The sequence below is a fragment of the Hemibagrus wyckioides genome, linkage group LG02 (assembly GCF_019097595.1).
Source record: "Hemibagrus wyckioides isolate EC202008001 linkage group LG02, SWU_Hwy_1.0, whole genome shotgun sequence".
NCBI classification, from domain to species: domain Eukaryota; kingdom Metazoa; phylum Chordata; class Actinopteri; order Siluriformes; family Bagridae; genus Hemibagrus; species Hemibagrus wyckioides.
Genome location: NC_080711.1, coordinates 6,761,279 through 6,781,427, shown reverse-complemented (window position 1 = coordinate 6,781,427; position 20,149 = coordinate 6,761,279). Strand labels below are relative to the sequence as shown.

At 36.6% G+C, this 20,149-nt stretch overlaps 3 protein-coding genes across 4 annotated transcripts in view; all 3 read left to right on the top strand.

Moving 5' to 3' along the window:
- Positions 1-3,555, top strand: part of plcl5 (phospholipase C like 5) — a 98,487-nt gene extending 94,932 nt beyond the window's left edge. Inside the window, exon 6 of the mRNA XM_058409208.1 lies at positions 2,274-3,555. Coding sequence (XP_058265191.1) covers positions 2,274-2,486 — 213 coding nt within the window. The 3' untranslated portion in view covers positions 2,487-3,555. The remainder of the gene's footprint in view (positions 1-2,273) is intronic.
- A 1,319-nt stretch (positions 3,556-4,874) lies between these two features.
- On the top strand, positions 4,875-10,955 carry hcrt (hypocretin (orexin) neuropeptide precursor). Its single transcript, XM_058409294.1, has 2 exons — positions 4,875-6,550; positions 10,194-10,955. Exons 1-2 carry the CDS (start codon positions 6,488-6,490, stop codon positions 10,587-10,589), a joined length of 459 nt encoding a protein of 152 aa, XP_058265277.1. The 5' UTR covers positions 4,875-6,487; the 3' UTR covers positions 10,590-10,955.
- Positions 10,956-12,332: 1,377 nt separating this feature from the next.
- kcnh4a (potassium voltage-gated channel, subfamily H (eag-related), member 4a) overlaps positions 12,333-20,149 on the top strand; it is a 60,433-nt gene continuing 52,616 nt past the window's right edge. The window contains exon 1 of one of the 2 annotated variants that reach the window (XM_058404806.1): positions 12,333-13,264. In XM_058404806.1, the coding sequence (XP_058260789.1) occupies positions 13,189-13,264 (76 nt within the window). In that variant the 5' untranslated portion in view covers positions 12,333-13,188. The remainder of the gene's footprint in view (positions 13,265-20,149) is intronic. The other variant, XM_058404797.1, reaches the window with a different exon arrangement.

Here is a 20,149-nt window from a genome sequence, read left to right as displayed (position 1 = left end):
TATATTTTTTTTGCCCTGCCAAAGGTTTTGGGACACCCCTCCAGATCATTGAATTCAGGTGTTGTTTTTCAGGGGTTGGGCTCGGCCCCTTAGTTCCAGTGAAATGAACTCTTAATGCTTCAGCTTCATACCAAGACCTTTTGGACAATTTCATGCTCCCAGCTTTGTGGGATGAACCCCTTCCTGTTCCAACATGACTGCACACCAGTGCACAAAGCAAGGTCCATAAAGACATGGATGAGCGAGTTTGGTGTGGAGGAACTTGACTGGCCTGCACAGAGTCCTGACCTCAACCTGATAGAACACCTTTGGGATGAATTAGAGAGGAGACTGCGAGCCCCAGACCTTCTCGTCCAACATCAGCGTCTGACCTCACAAAAAATTCCCATAAACACACCCCTAAAACTTCCCAGAAGAGTTGAAGCTGTTATAGCTGAAAAAGGGCGGGTCAATTCCATATTACATTCATGTGCATGTAAAGGCAGACGTCCCAAAACGTTTGGCAATATAGTGTATCACACTGCTCGCTCTGAGACACATGAAAGTAAAACCCTTACAGTTACATGACCAAGATTCGAAAGGTTTATTGTCATGTATACAGTGGTTTAGTCCATACAATGAAATTCTTCCTTTGCACGTTTACACATGAATAAAATATAATGAAAATATATATACTAATATAAGGTGTCTTGTGGAAACTTTCAGAACAGATCTGTATTTGTGTCTGTTTACCTGAGAGGAAACTCACAGGTACAACGTCATTCATAAGCTGGTATTTGTTTGGTCCACAGAAGCCCTTTGCATTCCAGCGTGATTACTCTATTTGTTCCAGTCATGATAACATCATCTGTCTTCACGACTGCGTGTGTGTGTGGAGGGTGTTGAAGACATTGTCTCAATGATGAGAGTCCGGCCCGCGTCTTTTCCCTTTCGCCGGCTGTGTGCGTCATACCTGCATGCATAATTCATCCGTTTTAAAATATATGATTTACTTATAGCAGAAGACTTGAAGACCTTATTTAGGTCAGAGCCTGGCCCGTGCCCAGAAAAACTCCACAGAGCAGCAGCAGGAATATAGATTTTCATTTCATCCAGTGTGTATTAGTGTTATTATAAAGGTAAAGAAGTGTGCCCTTTTCTCTACATCACTGTCTCCTTTTCTTGTCGTTTTTTTTCCCCCTCTGCTTTTCTCTCATTCTTCTCCTCTTGTCTTATTCTTATAAGACATCCTCTTCCCTATTATCTCTACTCCCTGTAATATTCTCTCTTCTTATCTCTGTTCTCTATTCTTACTCCCTTCTTCTCTTCTCTGTCTTTCCTCACCTTCCTCTTCACATTTTAACCTTTTCCCTCTTCACTTTCTGTCCTCTCCTCTTTACTCCTCCACTCATTTCTCTTTTTTCTACACGTTTCTCCTCACTTCTTTACCTCCTCTCTCTTTCTCTCTCTCTTTCTCTCTCTCTCTCTCTCTTAGATGTCCTGTTTGTCCCCATTTCCTCACTTCTCTTCGCACTTGAAACTGTCTCAACTTACATACGTGACTAAAGTTAGTGTCCTAGTCCCACATTTAAGATTCTGTTCTAAAGACATAATGAAAAAAGGGTCCAGTGTCCTCCGTGAGGACTGTGTGTGTGTGTGTGTGTGTGTGTGTGTGGTCAGACACCTCCATTAATTAATCCAAGCCCAAATGGTACATTCAAGGACAGGTTTACTGAATCACTATCTCTCTCTCTCTCTCTCACACACACACACACACACTGATGCAAAATCACATTCAATAGCTAACACCTTTTCATTTTATTGCACACACACACACACTCAGGCATGTCTGTCCCTATTGTCTCGTCTTTATACAACCTCTTGGCATCCCTTCATCTCCTCAGTGATTCCCTGAATGGACTGCTATAAGATTTATAAAGAACCTGAAGGACGGTTATGACACTCAACATACTGTAGTGTCTCATGGTAAACACACTTGTTGTACTGCAGTGACCCCTGCAGGCGAAGGCAGATACTGCATCTTGGGAATAATATAATGAATAACGGTTAAGTAACGGTTAATAAAAAACATGCTTTAATTGCTGTTATTATGGAGAGTATAGATGTGTATATGAGTGTGTTTGTGTGTCCGAAGTCTCCATACTGGTGTAATTACGTTTCAGGGGCCACATCCCACCTCCTCAACACTGTTATTTTTCCTACAGTGGTATTAAAATGCAGAATAGTACACTGAACATCATACTTACTTACAATTTTGTCCCTCTTTGTGTCAGGGCCAGGCGGACTTGTTGAAGCACGCCAAATCCGAGGCGATGGACACTCTGAGGCAGATCCACTACGCTGCTCACTCTTGCGGCCTGGCCAAGAACGGAGCCTCCACTTCACCTGCCTCGCCTTTGCTGCCTCCTTACCCGCGGTCCCTAGGAGCCTTACACACCATCCCTGAGACGGACTACCCCAGCACAGACACAAATACCCTACACTGATATATCTATAGACAGCGAGAAAGAGAAAGAGGGAGGGAACCAGACAGGACAGGTGACCTTGATAAAGGTGGGAACAAAAAAGCAATGTCTTCAAGGACACACAGAGAGAGAGAGAGAGAGAGAGAGAGAGAGAGAGGGAATAAAAGACTGGTGATGCATTTAAAGAAAGCAGGTCTGTACAGATTGCTCCACAGTTCTGTCTCTGCAGCTAGTCGCTAGACAAGTGGAAAGCCAAGGACTCTGAGGCGTCTGTAATCTATAAGGAGAAGATGGAAACAGCTGCTTTAGGTTACTGTATGAACTTGGGTTAAACCTCTAACCCGAGCCTCTTACACCATAACCTAATGCTAGTTCTCACCTTTGAAAGTTGTTTGCTCGCTGTAAAGACCAGGAACGTCTCATAAATCTTATAATAGTAATAATGCATCAAGGGCAGGCTGTAATAAAGGCACATGGATGTACCGTTTCAAACACACACACACACACACACACACATTCATTCATTCATATTTTATTTTACTTTATGTTTATATTTCTGGCCTTTGGACTTTTATCCAGGTTTTTTTTTTTCCCCAGTGTGTGAAACTGTGTTATCTGTCTCTCCTAATACTCTCTACAGTGTTCGAACTGGAACTTTGGACTTCTCCTCTTGAGACAGACTGAACTCAAAACACAGCACAGAGACTCAGACAAGCAAATAATTTGGAATTGTGAACGAATTCAGTCGATAATTTTAGAACTAATTAAAGGACTATTTACAGTCAAGCTCTGAACAATTCACGCTGTTTGTGAACAAAGTGACTATTGTAATAACTACTGTAACTATTGTGGGTAGGTATATTAATAATGCAGTTATTTTATAATTACAGTATGTCCTGCTGTACCCATAGTCAAGATGTCACTGGAATGGAAAAGGTTAAAGGTTACAGGCGGAACAGGGGGAAAAGGAATGAGGGGGGATTTTTAGAGGATGAGTAACAGATGTTGTGGCATCTGCAGAATAACACCTCATTTTTTTTCTTTCATTTATTAAGCCCGTAATATATTATAAAATGGAACAGCACTAGAACTCATTGGTTCTTGTCTTTTATTCTTCTTCTTCAGATCAGCATATATATATATATATATATATATATATATATATATATATATATATATATATATATATATATATATATATATATATTACAATATAAAATATTATAACCACCTGCCTAATATTGTGTTGGTCCCCCTTTTGCTGCCAAAACAGCCCTGACCCGTCATGCACTGTGTATTCTGACACCTTTCTATCAGAACCAGCATTAACTTCTTCAGCAATTTCAGCAACAGTAGCTCGTCTGTTGGATCGGATCACACGGGCCAGCCTTCACTCCCCACATGCATCAGTGAGACTTGGCCGCCCATGACCCTGTCACCGGTTCACCACTGTTCCTTCCTTGGAGCACTTTTGATAGATACTGACCACTGCAGACTGGGAACACCCCACAAGAGCTGCAGTTTTGGAGACGCTCTGATCCAGTCGTCTAGCCATCACAATTTGCTCCTTTCCAAACTCATTCAAATCCTTACGCTTGTCCATTTTTCCTGCTTCTAACACATCAACTTTGAGGACAAAATGTTCACTTGCTGCCTAATATATCCCACCCACTAACAGGTGCCATGATGAGGAGATCATCAGTCTTATTCACTTCACCTCTCAGTGCTCATAATGTTATTATGATATATATATATATATATATATATATATATATATATATATATATATATATGCAGTGTCTTGCAAAAGTATTCATACTCCTTGAACTTTTTGTCACGCTACAACCAAAAAATGTAAATGTATTTTATTTGGATTTTATGTGACCGACCAATACAAAGTGGCACATCATTCTGAAGTGGAAGAAAAAAGGATAAATGGTTTTCAAAATTTTTTACAAATAAATATGTGAAAAGTGTGCCATGCGTTCGTATTCAGCCCCCTTTACTCTTATGCCACTAACTAAAATCCAGTTTCCTTCAGAAGTCACCTAATTAGTAAATCTAGAGTCTAATTAGTAAATAAAGTCCACATGTCTGTAATCTCAGTATAAATACAGCTGTTCTGTGAAACCCTCAGAGGTTTGTTAGAGAACATTAGTGAACAAACAGCATCATGAAGCCCAAGGAACACAACCAGACAGGTCAATGGGTATGAATACCTATATAAATATATATATATATATTTAAATAAATATTTACCTCATTGTGTCACAACTAACCATGTGCAAACACACACACACACACACACATATATATATATATATATATATATATATATATATATATATATATATATATATATATGTGTGTGTGTGTGTGTGTGTGTGTGTGTGTGTGTGTGTGTGTGTGTGTGTGTTTGCACATGGTTAGTTGTGACACAATGAGGTAAATATTTGTTACTGTTACACTCTGAAACTGATTAATTTCCTATAACAGCACACCCTGAAGTGTTTTCTTCCCACAGCAATTTGCCAACTTTTAACATTTTTAACATCCATTAAACAATGCTTTTATCTGTTTTCTACGTTAATGATGTGAAACATTAGCTTATTCCTCTTGTCGCTTACATGATATTAGCTATAAACGGCTATAAAAATGTGTTCCAACACCAGCTTCTCTTTTTATTTTCTATCTTGACGTTAGTAAGACAAAAACCACCAACAGCTAGCCCTCTGTCCTGGAGACACTCTTGTGTCCAAAAGCTACAGCTTAACTTCTGTTATGAAGAACTGACACTGGAGACTCCTTCTATTAAAATATAAATAAACGTCTTCTCATAGAAAGCGTCACACCAGTGAATTAGCTGTTGCTATAGAAACGATAGCGAGCGCATTATCGCTGTATAAACCTGTGATTCGTCTTGCAGCCAGAAATACACTCAGAGCTGCTGTTGTAGAAAATGACCGGTCAGATCGGGAGAACTGGACAGGTGATACCTGGAAAACTTTATGTGATAAAAGTGTAACATTTATAGCAAGAATACTTAAAAGTCTGACCCCACGTCTTGTCCGGCTGTCACTGGCTACTCTTTAACAGCTTGAAACCCCTCTCAAGCACTCGCCAAATTTTTTTAGGTGTTTTGAGAATTTGTCTCCATTGCTCTCGGGTAAGAGTGTTAAAGATTATTTGGGAGTTAAGACCAAAATATAACTCTGAAAAGCTTTATAAACACCGGACCATGGTGTCCAAAGGGTATGGATGTAATATAAAACATCAGGGTAAAGAAAATATAAAGTATAATATGTTAGAGCCTTAAACAAAAGACCTGATGATGGTTCTGTAGTTCATTTAAAGATTTTACAGAGCGGAAGTAACTTTACATCTCCGTGTTCATATACAGTCAGTGAGAAAGTGTGTTTTGAGTATAAAATAATATAAAGATATATTTTCCCTCCAAGGACATACTGGAAGAAATCACATTATAGGTTTCACCTGTGTAATAGCATACGCTCACGTGTGCCATCTATACACACTATACGTGTGTGTGTGTGTGTGTGCTGTTGTCTGTGAAAGAACCAGATTAGAAATAAGGAGCTAATTCTCACTACAGCGATACATCACAATCATTAACATGAACCACTCTCAAACCCTGACAAAAGCTCCCTCCCTGCACCCTCATTACCCTTTACCTTCCTCAGGCCTGTGATGACTCTTCTCTTCTTTCATTTCTGTCCTGTTAGCGCTAATCACTGACTTAATGGCATGTGCTAACGAACCACAAACAATACTGCCTCAGACGTCTTCATAAAGCTCTATGGATACCTGAAGCTGTGCATGCCGATTAGCCCGTTAATGATGAACATTCTGACAGAGTATCACAATCCAGCTCTTAAATAAACAACACGAGAATAAAGGCGACGGGGCAGAGTAAAGGCATCAGGCTTTGTTCGGGTCATTTCATCAGGCTACGTCAGAGATCCAGAGTTGCATAGTATATAAGCGATCCTCATTTTCTCATCATCATGGAGATCATTAGGACCATTACTCTAGGAGCAATGAGACCTCTGAGTGCCTCTTCGACTAAGGTAAGACCTTCACACTGACACTTTTAGTCACAGGATATACTTAAAATCTTCAGTTCTACAGAAGTTACTCTGTTTAGTGTTTCTGAAAGGAACCAGACATAATGTCGATTTGTTTGCTATACAAACTGCACTCTGAGGTAAAAAGTCCATCTGAGGTAAACCCCATAAAGTCTGCGTTTCACGTCAGGAAAGTGTCCAAGTATGACCCTTAATCTGGTCACTTTTTGTTCAAGTAAAGCACAAATCTTCTGTGTTTTTATAGGTAATAGTTATAAAAATCTATATCACTTCAACACTATTGTTCCTCACAGTGCCTGACGTGGCAGTATGACAGCAACTTACTCTGTACACTCTTAAAGGAACGAGTCTGTCTGGAAACTAAAGTACAGTAGTTCTATCACTTGCTTCATCGCTGAAACCACAAAATGATTTTTTATATAATATATTTTAGAATTTATTAAAAATAACCCAAAGGGGGTCTTTGAAAACCAGTTAGATGGTTCTTTTTAGAATTATTTAGGTTTTTATTATTATTATTATTATTATTATTATTAATTTATTTTTTTAAATTTATTTATTTTATATTATATATTTATTATTCATTTTATTATTATTTATTTATTTTTTCTCACTATCATGACCCAGGTTCGATTCCCCGCCAGGAAGCCAACCTACGGTTAACGGGTTGGGACCAAAAATGCAAGAAAAATGCATAAATTCAAACACTATAAATTTATTTCTAACATTGTGTTATGAAACAAACTGTATATATTGTGTGTATAGAATTTCTATCATTTATATTAGAATTATTTCACCAATTTAATATACTATTTGATTTTTTTTAAAATAAATAAATAAAATAAAATAAAATAAAATAAAATAAAATAAAATAAAATAAAATAAAATAAAATAAAATAAAATAAAATAAAACAAATAGATACAATTCCAAAAAATTATGGCAGTGCTTTCACCTTTCATATTCTGTGAGTTATAGAACTGTTTAATGCAAAAGGTTCTTCACTTTCTATGTGTTCTACATAGAACTATTTAGAAAAGGTTTCTATTGGCCAAGTACCTCAGGGTTTAATATATATATATATATATATATATATCCCAAGGAACCTTTTTTCTAAACAGTGAAAAGCAAAGAAACCTACTCACAAAAAATCACAAAAAAACGTTACGGATAAAGCAGGTCTATATGGACAATCTACCTTTAGATTAAGTTTCAAGATTTTAGATTTTTAATATAGATGATCCTGAAAGTCGACATCATTCAAATCTATTTTATTCTTATTTTAATTGTTAAGCACTTTCAACAATAGATATTTCATTCTAACCCTAAAATATCAATGTGATAATATCATTAAGAAAACACTCATGGACTCGATTACGGAATGCCCAGTCTCCTCTTCAGCTCATACATTTGCTGTATCTGAGCAGCCTAAGTAATATCCTATGAGAATAATAGTGGGTGTTGTAGTAAGTGGATTTTTTGTCCACTAGTTTTAAAGTTACTGCTGTAATGAAATGGTTTCATTCTTCCAGCTTGTCTGCGTGGGCAGTAGTTGGTTAGAGAGGTGCACACTTTTATTTTCTTGCAGCACTTTAATGACGGCCCCTAAGGAAACCTTACTGAGTATTAAAAGACATGAAGCTGCAACGCAATTTCAATTGATTGTTAACAGTCATAAAGCTGTAATGAAACTAACGCTATGATAAAATGAATGAAATTAAATCTCTAAAATGAAACACAAATGTTGTACAATTGTTTGTGAGATAAAAACAAATCCTTTCACAAAACTAAACCCAAACACAGTCTGATGAACACCTAAACACGTTATAGCACTTATTTCAGTCAAGTATTGCTCCTAGTCAATTTTCTTTGAAAATATTCTGATTTTTGGACCTAAAACTTAAATATTGATTCACAGAGTCTGGTTTATTTGTGGGCCCTTCAGGTTCAGGTAACTTGAATGGTTTATCTCACCAAAGTGATAACCTCTTCTTCAATTACAAATGGAAAAGAGGTATGTTTATACATAACAGGTTTTGCCATTTATTATAAAAGTTCCACTTAAATGTTGCCTAGAGGAACTCTGAACAAAATAAGATGTTAATCAAGATTAAGACTGCAAGTGGGATGACGTAAATGTATAAAAACATTAGTACTATGCAGTCAAAAAGGTATGGGGAACACTGACCGTCAAATTCAGATGTCCTTATTTTACATCACATTCCAGATTTAGTTCCTGCATAGCTGTTAAAATAATCTCCACTCATTTATTTATTTATTAATAGTTTAGTTATTTAATAGTTTTATTTATTTATTTATTTATTTATTTATTTATTTATTTATTCATGTAATAGTTTTATTTTTTTATTCAAACTAATTAGGGTATTTATCATCAGCAAAATATAAGAATTTAAACAATTCCCTGAAGCCCACTTTTAAACCCCCCATCCTTCCTGATTTTTTTTTAACCTGCTTGTATGTATGGATTTATTTGTTTTTTTTTTTATTCTTATTATTTTTTTAATAATATTTTCTTGCTATTTGTTATTTAGTATTTTTTAGTATTTATAACCTTATTACCTGTGTTTGTGGATACTACTGGATGTTGTAAATTTCCCATTGGCATAAATAAAGTATCTATCTATCTATCTATCTATCTATCTATCTATCTATCCAATCCAGATAGCAGAGTCTGGCTTACGTTCAGCACTTCTTGGTTATTTCTTCTTGTCCACAATCTTGTGAAACAAAAAGCAAACAAAAAATTGAAACAAAAAGCTAATTGATTGCTGTTGTATAAAGGACATTAATCAGTTACAGTTACATTACTTACCATCCAGTGTCACCCAAACGAGGATGAGGTTCCCTTCTGAGTCTGGTTCCTCTCAAGGTTTCTTCCTCATATCATCACAGGGAGTTTTTCCTCACCACAGGCTCGCTCATTAGGGATAAAATATTAAATAATCTAATTTAATCATTTTTTATTCTCTCTCCTTTCTCTGTTTCTCTTCTTTTGTAAAGGTGCTTTGAGACAATGTCCGTTGTAAAAGGCGCTATATAAATAAATTTAATTGAAATTGAAATTGAAAAAGTATATCTGTTTGGCTGAGCCCTGGATTGATGTTGGTTCAGCAGAATAATAAAATATTCAGCTGAGATCTGGGTGGGTTTTGTTTAGCCGAAGAGTAAATATAAGATCTCTGGCATGAATGTGCTTTACAGTAAAGCAGCCTTGTAAGCAGTGCTAATTAGTTCACTTTATAGATGTTTATAAAGTTATTTTTGTCATAAAAATGTGTGAAATGTGTTTGTTATGGTTAAATGTTTATTTAAATAGCAGAGCATTAGTGAGGTCAGACACGGATGTTGGGATGTTGAGGAGGTCTGGGGTTCAGTCGGTGGTCCAGTTTATATCACAGGTGTTCAGTGGGGTTGAGTCAGAGCCAGGGCTTTTTGTAGGACTTTTTGTTCCACTCCATCCTTCACACATCATGTCTTCACTACCTCACACAATGACATTCTGCGCTTCTTACTGTGTGTTTAGTTTGAGGAAGAGCCACATATGGGTCCACAAAATAAAGAAGGTAACCTTCAACCTTTTACCTCTTCTCTCCCTCACCTGAGCAGAAGCTGCAGCTCGTGCTCTTCCTCGCGCTGATCACCCAGTTCACCTGTGACGCAGAGGCCATGACGAGCTGCTGCACGCGCAAGCCGCACCCGTGCTCGCTGTACGAGTTGCTGTGTCGCGCTGGACACCGGAACCTCACTGACCCGGACGGGAAACTCGGCCGCCTGAGCAGCGACGCCGCCGCCGGGATCCTGACGCTCGGGAAACGGAAAACGACCGAAACCCGGTACCAGGACCGACTGCAGCAATTCCTGCACAGCTCGCGCAATCAAGCGGCGGGGATCCTTACTATGGGCAAGAGACTGGACACCGATCACACGCCCGTTAAACTGGACATCGAGAGACCACTGAAATACGTGATTCAGCCTGTTGACAGAAACTCCTACGGACAATAATTAGTGCAGTGATGCTGCTCTCCGTGTTTTCATTATTAATCTAATGTCTATTAATTAATTAATTAATTAATCTAGTGACAGCTGTTGTGATCAATATTTCTGTAAATGCACTGTATTATTGCACTTTTCTTTATTATAGTCATGATATAATTTTAACCATCGAGTGTGTGTGTGTGTGTGTGTGTGTGTGTGTATTATTTCACCGATTGGGTCATCGTTATTTGTGTGTAATGCCACAACCGGCCACAAGGTGGCAGAATTGTATCATATTGTATAGAGAGGTTACAAACTACAGTCATGAAATGAACATTAATCGTTGTGTTTACAGACAAAGAGAAGTGATTAAAAAAAAGAAATAAATAAATAAAAGAAAAGAAAGAGAAGTGTCTGTCATTAATAATTTTGCATAACCAGGATTTGTCAACTGTCCCTAAAAATAATCTAAAAAAAAAAAAAAATAGCTGTGATGATTGGTATGAGTTAAAAATATATAATATTAATATGTATAAAATATTAAATATATAATATTAGTAAGTTAGCATGTAGAAGTTCTAAAACGTAGTTCCTAATGTTAACTTTCTCTTTGTGGAGTGAGGATTTATTGGAGAAATTTTATTATATTTATTTTGTATTTATATTTATATTTAATTTATTGGAATTTTTTAAATATACATTTTTATATTTATTTTATTTTATGTAATTTAAATTTTTTTTTACATTATTTTAGTTAACTAGGGTATTTATCTTGAGCAAAATATTAAACAATTCCCTGAGGCCCACATAACCTAGTTATCTCTTTGAATTTTTATTATTTTTTAAATAATATTTTCCTGCTACTTCATGCACCACAATTCCAACTTTTATTTGTTTGTGGTTATGATTAATGCTACGGTTCATTTAGATTACAGCAGCTACACTATATGGCCAAAAGTTTGTGTCCTCCTGATTGTTACACCTACAAGTGAACCATCACCAAACTCAATTTCTACAAAGTAGACACAAATGTTTAGGATTTCTTTGTCTGTAAGTTCCTTTCACTGAAACTAAGAGACTGAGGCCAAGTTTGTTCCAGCATAGCAATGCACAAAGACATGGTTTGCCAGGGTTAGAGTAGAAGAACTGGAACGTTCCAACACAAAGTCCTGTCCTTAACCCCTCTGAACATCTCTAGAACAAATTAAAATCCCAACTACATGCCAGTTCTCCTCATCCTGACCTCACTAACGCTCTTGTGGCTGAATGAACACAAATCCAAAAATCTAGTCCAAAATAATAGATCATCTCCATGTTAAGGCCATACCTTTGGACCTTGCATGTTCAACAAGCACATATATTTAACCATGGTCATGTGTCCACATACTTTTGACCAAACAGTAAAGCTCACCAGCCTTTCCCTCACCAGCTTTACTTTCTATCTCCCAAATCAATGATAATACATCTTCACAATTCTTTTTTTTTATTATCTGTTGATTATTAATCTTCAGGCTCGGATGATGTGGAGCTCTCACCGTGGAAGACCCTGTGAATGAGCGGTTACTATAGGAACAATACCAGCGCATTAATATAAGCCGTGATTTGAATTATGGCCGGCACTACTGTCAGAGCTGCTGTTATACCAGAGAGGAGAATTCAGCAGTGCTGTGTGGATCTCAGCTGTTCTCCACGGTCCGAGTCAAAAGATCAGAGAAATCTGACCGCACATATTGGCAGTGGAATGAGTTTGTTACATTTTTAGCCAGAATAGTGGTGTGTCTTTCTGCTTCTTTTATTCCTCTTCTAAGTCAGTGTGCTATGTGAAGTGGATTAGTGCAGCGATTTATAAAGAAATAAGATCATTTCCTGCAAGTGAAATCCAATCCTAGAAGACAGATGAGGGAATAAAAGAGAAATAAACACCGAGCCTGTGGACTGGGTGGCGGAGAGACAGAGACGGAGAGTAAGAGAATGTGATAGCGCGAGTATGTGAGAGAACAAGTGAGGGGGAGGCGAGTGAGAGAGAGAGAGAGGGAGAGAGAAAGAGAGAGAGTGCTAGAAAAGGTACCAGTGTGAAATGAGATGCTGAACATTGGAGGGATGCTGATTGGACACCTGCTGCAGGAGAACTGAAAGACGCTTTAAAATCAAGCTGACTGAAGGAAATGAGGAGAAATCTCTAACTTGTGGGCAGAAGAGAAAGAAAGAAACAGACGAGAAGAGCTTTCGCAGACGGAGCGGCGGAGTGTGGTATGCGGTGCGAGGTCCGTATCTGGGAGAAAAGAGTAAAAGATGTAAAAGAGTGAAGATGGTTTTTGTTGCATTTCAACAGGAAATGTGGACTTTTGATGGACTGAGGCGATAGCTGCATATCCACACAGATACGTGGACGACAGTCATGGCACATGATTGAGTAAAAATAATCAAAGCGAGCATCTTCAAAGAACAAACTGAATCAACCGGATGAAGTGCGCTCATCCAACGCAGTTCATCTGTCCGGACACCTTGAAGGAAGGATCATCCTTTTCTCTCTTCTATCCATCTCTCCACTTGTTTTCTCCATAACTCTTCTCCTTCACCTGTTCTTTGTTGGGATGGAGTGATTTCCAGAGAGTGGATAGCAGTCATGCCTGTAATGAAGGGGCTCCTCGCCCCCCAGAATACTTTCCTGGACACCATCGCCAAGCACTTCGATGGCACCCGTGAGTACCACACTGAACCTTTTGCGTATATTCAGTCTGACCTCTGACCTGTAGCCACTTATTAGGAAAGTGAATTAAAAATGGCTTTAGTGTTATTGTTCGGGGTGAAAACTGAGGAAGGAAACAAAGAGAGAAGCAGCTTTAAGTATCAGTCACTAAAAAAATTAATCTATGTGAGAAATGTAAATCTGTCTGCTGTCACAGGAGTTGTTGTTGTTGTTGTTGTTGTTGTTGTTGTTTTTTAATCTTAAGAGCCTTACTAAAAGCTAGCTAGTTTGTTCTTCTTAGAAAATATATGAAGGTTCTACACTGAGCACCTTTTGTAAGTGAATTCCATTTAGGAACACATAAATATCCAAAGAAACCCGTAATGATTACACAAATCATTTTAAAGGATAACAAAAAAGTGCTATTTCTTAAAAAGGAAAAAAAATAGAACTGCTTTTATACTCCAATCAACTTGCAGAAGCATTTTCAGTATCAGAATCAGAACAATAAACCCAAATAAATATCCTTCATTTCCTACAGATTAATTACATCTTTATGTTTTCTGTATGGAAACTGTTCTTAGACCAAATTAATAATAATAATAATAATAATAATAATAATAATAAGAAGAAGAAGAAGAAGAAGAAATAATGAGTATAGTTATAATATAGAAATATAGTTACATTAGATCAATGTAGCTAAAATTCAGTTATTTAGATAGAGAGAATTTAATTTCAGGGATTTTTGTGTCAGCAGAAAATTTGTTCTTTATCATTAAGTACTTATTGTGTGTTATATGTTTAACATGTGCCTATCTAAATATTAAATAAAATAAATAAATAATTGTCTAATTATTTACTAATTTACCCTCATGAGCAAATCAACCTGTCTAAAATTTTTATATATTATATTTTATTATATATATATATATATATATATATATATATATATATATATATATATATATATATATATATATATATATATATATATTTATAATTATTTTTATTATTTATTATTTTTATTATTACAATATATAATTTTGTTTTTTTGTTTTTTTTTTGCTTATGGACATGGCACTTTGGACAGAATCTCCACCACTATTTTAAGGATCTTCTTTCATTTTAATTCTGCAACAACACAAAGGGCAAATCCTGTGAGAAGCAACACATTTACCCACCACACCATCTTTTATTCTCTATCTGTCCAAGCAAATTTTACAATGAGTCCAATCCCAAAGCGTCGTCGCTTTAAAGCTCTCAAGCTCATGAATTTTGCATTTCAAGCAGGTCTCTTTTGCACATTTCTCCTCTCTGAGCTCTAATGGAACAGAGACATACGTCCTCGAATGCGAGCGATAACAGGAGCTTGGAAGAGGATCTTCAATAGCTGTATAATAAGTGGCTCTCCAATCCAACCTCACATCAATGTTATAATTATTACAATGAACAAAGTGACCATGTAAAGCCAGCGCTGTTAACCTGTGCACCAGACTCTCACTTTTTTCACTCTTTTAGCCAAAAGAAATCCTAGAACTCCATTTTCATCTTGTCCTTTATTGGCGTAAGCAATAAAACCCTGCAACTCACGCTGGCACTTATCTTAAAAATAAAGTTGCCCTGAAGAACTAAAAGGGTTTTTTTTTCCCTCAGCAAAGCCACAGCAGAACCATTTTTAGTTCCCTAGAGAACATTTCAGTAACTGGTTCTTAAAAACAATGTTCTCAAAAGAAATTTTTCCACTCTATAAAACCTTTTGTTCAATGGAAACATGCCATGGAAATTCATAGATGCAATCCTTCTAACAAAGAACCATATAAGAACCTGATAAGACATGAACAACAAGCAGAAAACGAAACAACTTCTCTTTATAGACCTTCAAGAAACATCTGTTTAAACCTGCAGTTTTTTGTGCCGTTCATGCGGATGCTGTAAAAACAGCACGATCTTCCAAATCACGCCTCCTGCTGCACTCCACATCGGCTGGAGATCCATCAGGCTGAGGGGAAGAATGGCTTTTCTAGTCGGATTAATTAGATGATAGATAAACATATGAAACATTTCAGAACAGAAAAATCTTGTTTACGTTCCAGTTGCATGGTCTGCTTAATGATCTGAAGTATAAGAAATGAAACAGTTGCAGTTATAGAAAGAAAACGATCATGTCTTATGAGGTAGATCATAATTATTTGCCTATTTTTAGATTTAAAAATCCAATTTTTTTGTTATCGGTTTTTATTAGTATAGTGGAATATCCACAAAACAACTTCCTGTTATTGTTTAACATCTGAACATCTATTTACATTTTCATCTATTTTTTTTCCTTTTCTTCATTAATAAGAAAAGAAAAAATACAGATTGTTACAGAAAAAACCTAAAACTTATAAAATTATAAAATTAAATTATATATGTATATTTTTTTAAATAAAAAAGTTTTCATAGCAGTAAAAAGGACAGTTCTTTTTTATCAGTAAAAAACCCTCACACTTCATACTTACTTGATTAAGTAGCTCTTAAATAAATAAATAAATAAATAAATAAATAAATAAATATACAAATTAATATACAAATAAATGAATGAATAAATAAATAAATAAATAAATAAATAAATAAATAAACAGCAAAAATAATAAAAACAAATAAAATAAATAATAATTAAATTGCTAGTATGACTTGAATAATATACTATATGAGATGTGTGGACAGTCCAATTAAATTCATGGACAATTAACTGTGTTTAAGTGTTTTCTCAAGCATGAACCTGAATCTAGGTAACAATTTTCCCCTAAAAAGTTTAGAAGATATTTCATTCTTTTGAATTTTTTATTCAATGTTTGTATAAATCTTGTGTTTTTGTGATCAAATGCCCCCTGAAGTATAAATCCTGCCCCTGAGTGGGGTCTTACTCCACAGTAGTAGCTTGTTAGACACAAACATGGTTCACTGGTTCAGTGTAAAACTCCTCACTGTTTATCTATATTTAGCTAGTTCACTAAGCGAATGTTGAGTTTGTATAGATGTGCTGCGAGTGTCGTGTATCTCGAATCTGAGCTTTCAGTCTCACGACCAGGACAAGATACTGAGCAGCACACAGGATCTTCTACTTATCTAATTGGATTTATCTAATTGAACTCTCAGTTCTAACTGTACTGTAAATAAATGCCATTGTTTTAAGCAGATAAACTTGACTAAGGTATACACTATATTGCTAAAAGTTTTGAGACGTCTACCTTTACAAATACATGAATGTAATATGGATTTGGCCACGCTTTTTACAGATATAACAGCTACCACTCTTGAGAAAGCTTTCCACAATGTTTAGGAATGGGAATTTGTGGGGGGAATTTGTTTAGGAGTGGGAATGTTTATTTGTGGGAATTTTTGACCATTCCTCTTAAAGCATATTTGTGAGGTCAGGCACTGATGTTAAACGAGAAGGTCTGGCTCATAGTCTTCGCTCTAATTCATCCTAAAGGTGTTCTATCAGGTTGAGGTCAGGACTCTGTGAAGTTCCTCCACACCAAACTCACTCATCCATGTCTTTATGGACCTTGCTTTGTGCACTGGTGTGCAGTCATGTTGGAACAGGAAGGGGTTCATCCCCAAACTGTTCCCACAAAGCTGGGAGCATGAAATTGTCCAAAATATCTTGGTATACTGAAGCATTAAGAGTTCCTTTCACTGGGACTAAGGGGCCGAGTCCAACTCCTGACAAACACCACCTGAATTCAATTTGGAGGGGTGTCCCAAAACCTTTGGCAATATAGTGTATTTCACATTGTTGCATAAGACAGCAGAAAAGCTTGTTGTTTGCCAAAAAGAGCACACATTTCAAATCTATGCTAAAAGGATGTCAATACCCACCTATGAGCCCTACATTTGGTGCGTGAAGACATGGCTGATTTGTGAATGTTGGATTGGAAGAACTGCAATGTCCTGTACTGAGCCCTGACTCTGACTCAACCCCACTGAACACCTTTGGGATGAACTGGAACACAGACTGAACCCCAGAACTCCTGACCTGATATCAGTGCCTTATCTTGTAGCTGAATAAACACAAAGCCCACTGTTTGTTGTCCACATACTTTTGGGCTATGAAGTTTTTTCTCTCAGCCGCATCTCTCTCTCTCTCTCTCTCTCTCTCTCTCTCTCTCTCTCTTTCCCACTCTTACTCTCTCCCTCTCTCTTACTTTCTCTCTCTCTCTCTCTCTCTCTCTCTCTCTCTCTCTCACACACACACATTGTCTCTCTCTCTCTCTCTTAATCTTTCTCTCACACTCTCTCTTACTCTCACTCACTCTCTTCTCTCCTCTCTCTCTCTCTCTCTCTCACTCTCACTCACTCTCTCTCTCTCTCTCTCTCTCTCTCTCCCTCTTACTCTCTCACTCTCATCCTCCCCCTCTTACTCATTCATTCTCTCTCTCTCTCTCTCTCTCTCTCTCTCTCTCTCTCTCTCTCCCTCTTACTCTCTCACTCTCATCCTCCCCCTCTTACTCATTCATTCTCTCTCTCTCTCTCTCTCTCTCTCTCTCTCTTTCTATCTCCCTCTCTCCCTCTCCCTCTCCCTCTTACTCTCTCACTCTCATGCTTTCCCTCTTACTCATTCTCTCTCTCTCTCTCTCTCTCTCTCTCTCTCAATAAGACTTAACAAAAAAAAACTCACTTGTCATGTTACCTAGAAACTTGTTACTCTGTTGGGAAAACAGACCCAATAAAATTCTGAATCCAAAAAGTGACTGATGAAACCTACTCTCCTGCTCCTGCCTAAATAAAATTCCCCCATCTTGTGATTTATGATCATCTTTTAATGAATGCAGAGTGGTTTTGAGCGTGGTTCTCTGCAGCAAAACATTATTAAATTATTAAATATTCCATTTTCTGTGCTGAAAGTTTTGGATGTGGAATATAAAACAGATGCTGTTTCGAGAAGTCGATGATAAACAAACGAGCGCCTTATCGGCTAATATGCTTTAGCAGGAACGCACGGTTGTTACTGTTTCAAGAAAAGTACCTTTCCTTTTCTTTTTCTTTCTTCATCTGATGTCACTTTGTCTCGGGATGAACAAGGTGGGAGCTCATTAGCACTGTAAAAGAGTTGTATGCAAGTTAGCAACAGTATACAAACCCATACCATGTCTTCTAATGAGCCACGGGAGTTGTTAAAGCAATTAAGTCTTGGCACTTCATAAAGCTCACCCCAATTAGGCCTTTTCTAAGCTAATGGCACTTCAACTGAGTAGGAGAATTCTCTAAAGTAGTTTAGATGCGTAATAAAAAATCTATCAAGCACCTTTTAATCTTTCAAGCACCTTTGGAAACCCATAAAATAAAACATTTCAGAACAGAAAAATCTACTGTAGCTTTCAGATGCAAGGTTTGCTTAATGATATTTAATAAACCGTTGCAGTTATAGAAAAAGTTATAGAAAAAAAATGAGGTAGATCATAATTATTTTACTTTTTGTTTTTAGAAATAAAAAGCCAAGTTTATAGTAGTATATGATACTGGAAAAAAAAAACACAAAACTTTTAACATTATAAAATTAAATTATAATTTTTTTTCCAATAATAAAAAAAATTCTAACACAGTAAAAAGTACATTTCTTTTTTTTTTATCAGTAAGAAACCCCTCCTGTAGCTTTATAAATAAACCGAAGATTACAAAATGAAGCTGACATTTTTTGACAGAAATATCAACATTTTATTTCCCCTGCTTCAGAGATTCACAAATCCTTTACCTCATGAACTCCTTTACTTATTTCTGTCTTTAACTGTAATAACAAATCCAGTTACTCTGACCATCAAAACCTCCTTGTTAAATAAAGTAGCTGCTGGATTCTCATGCATAAAGTTTACTCCTCTAAATACACAGATGCTGCAGGGGGAAGAGTTTCTCTGTTGAAATTCTCATAACCTGTCCAGCGTGGGTGTTTTTCTGCTCCTGACCTCCACCATGAAGTAGAGGCAGTAACGTCCAAACAGCTAGTGGCAGAAAGAAACTGTGTTAAAGATCAAAATACCTCAAGCACATATTCACATCTAGAATAGAGCTCGGGTTTCTATATACTGGAGATTTCGACAATGACCATGTAAGAAATAATGATCATTGTAGCTAAATAAATAACTAAAGGTTAAATTAAGTGAACTGATAAAGTAAAGGATAGAAAGGATTAAATGGATAGAGATGGATATCATTTTTGCCACAATAAATCTGATGGAAATTAAGCAGTCATTGTAGACTTTCAGCTTTAATTCAAGGATTTTAACAAAAATATTGAATGAACTGGTCAGTGAATGAAAAATATAAATATAAATATTAACTATGATCATTATAATTATCGATCCTTAGACATTTGACATAGCAAGATGAGTCTATTTCTGATAATATATTCAAGCTAGTAAACTAATTTAAAGTATAAATGTGTCTCGGACCAGGCAGTTACTAAGGATGAATATGCAAATAGTGTGACTGCATCACGCAGCACTGCATGTTTATTTAAAGTCCGTTTCTTTGTCTGTATCTGACCAGACATTCGCCATCACACGAAGGTACAGTGGAACCTTGGCACAGGAATTTCATTCATTCTGGAGGCAGAAATTTGTATTGCGAAACGAATTTTCCCGTAAGAAATGATGTAAATGCAGATAATCCGTTCCAGCCACCCACAAATCTTACTAATATTAGCAATACGAAGCGTATGTAAACCATATGGCTGCTTACAAAGAACTGACCCAAGCCAAGCATTCTGTGTAACGGGTCCTTACAGGAAGTCGTGCCACCAAGCTTGGGCTAAAACTAGAACAGATCGAATGGATAGACCGCCACCAATCTGTCAAACAAAAAAAACCCCCAAGAAATCACCTAGCTTTTGAAGACATTCTGAAGGCAACGTTGGTAT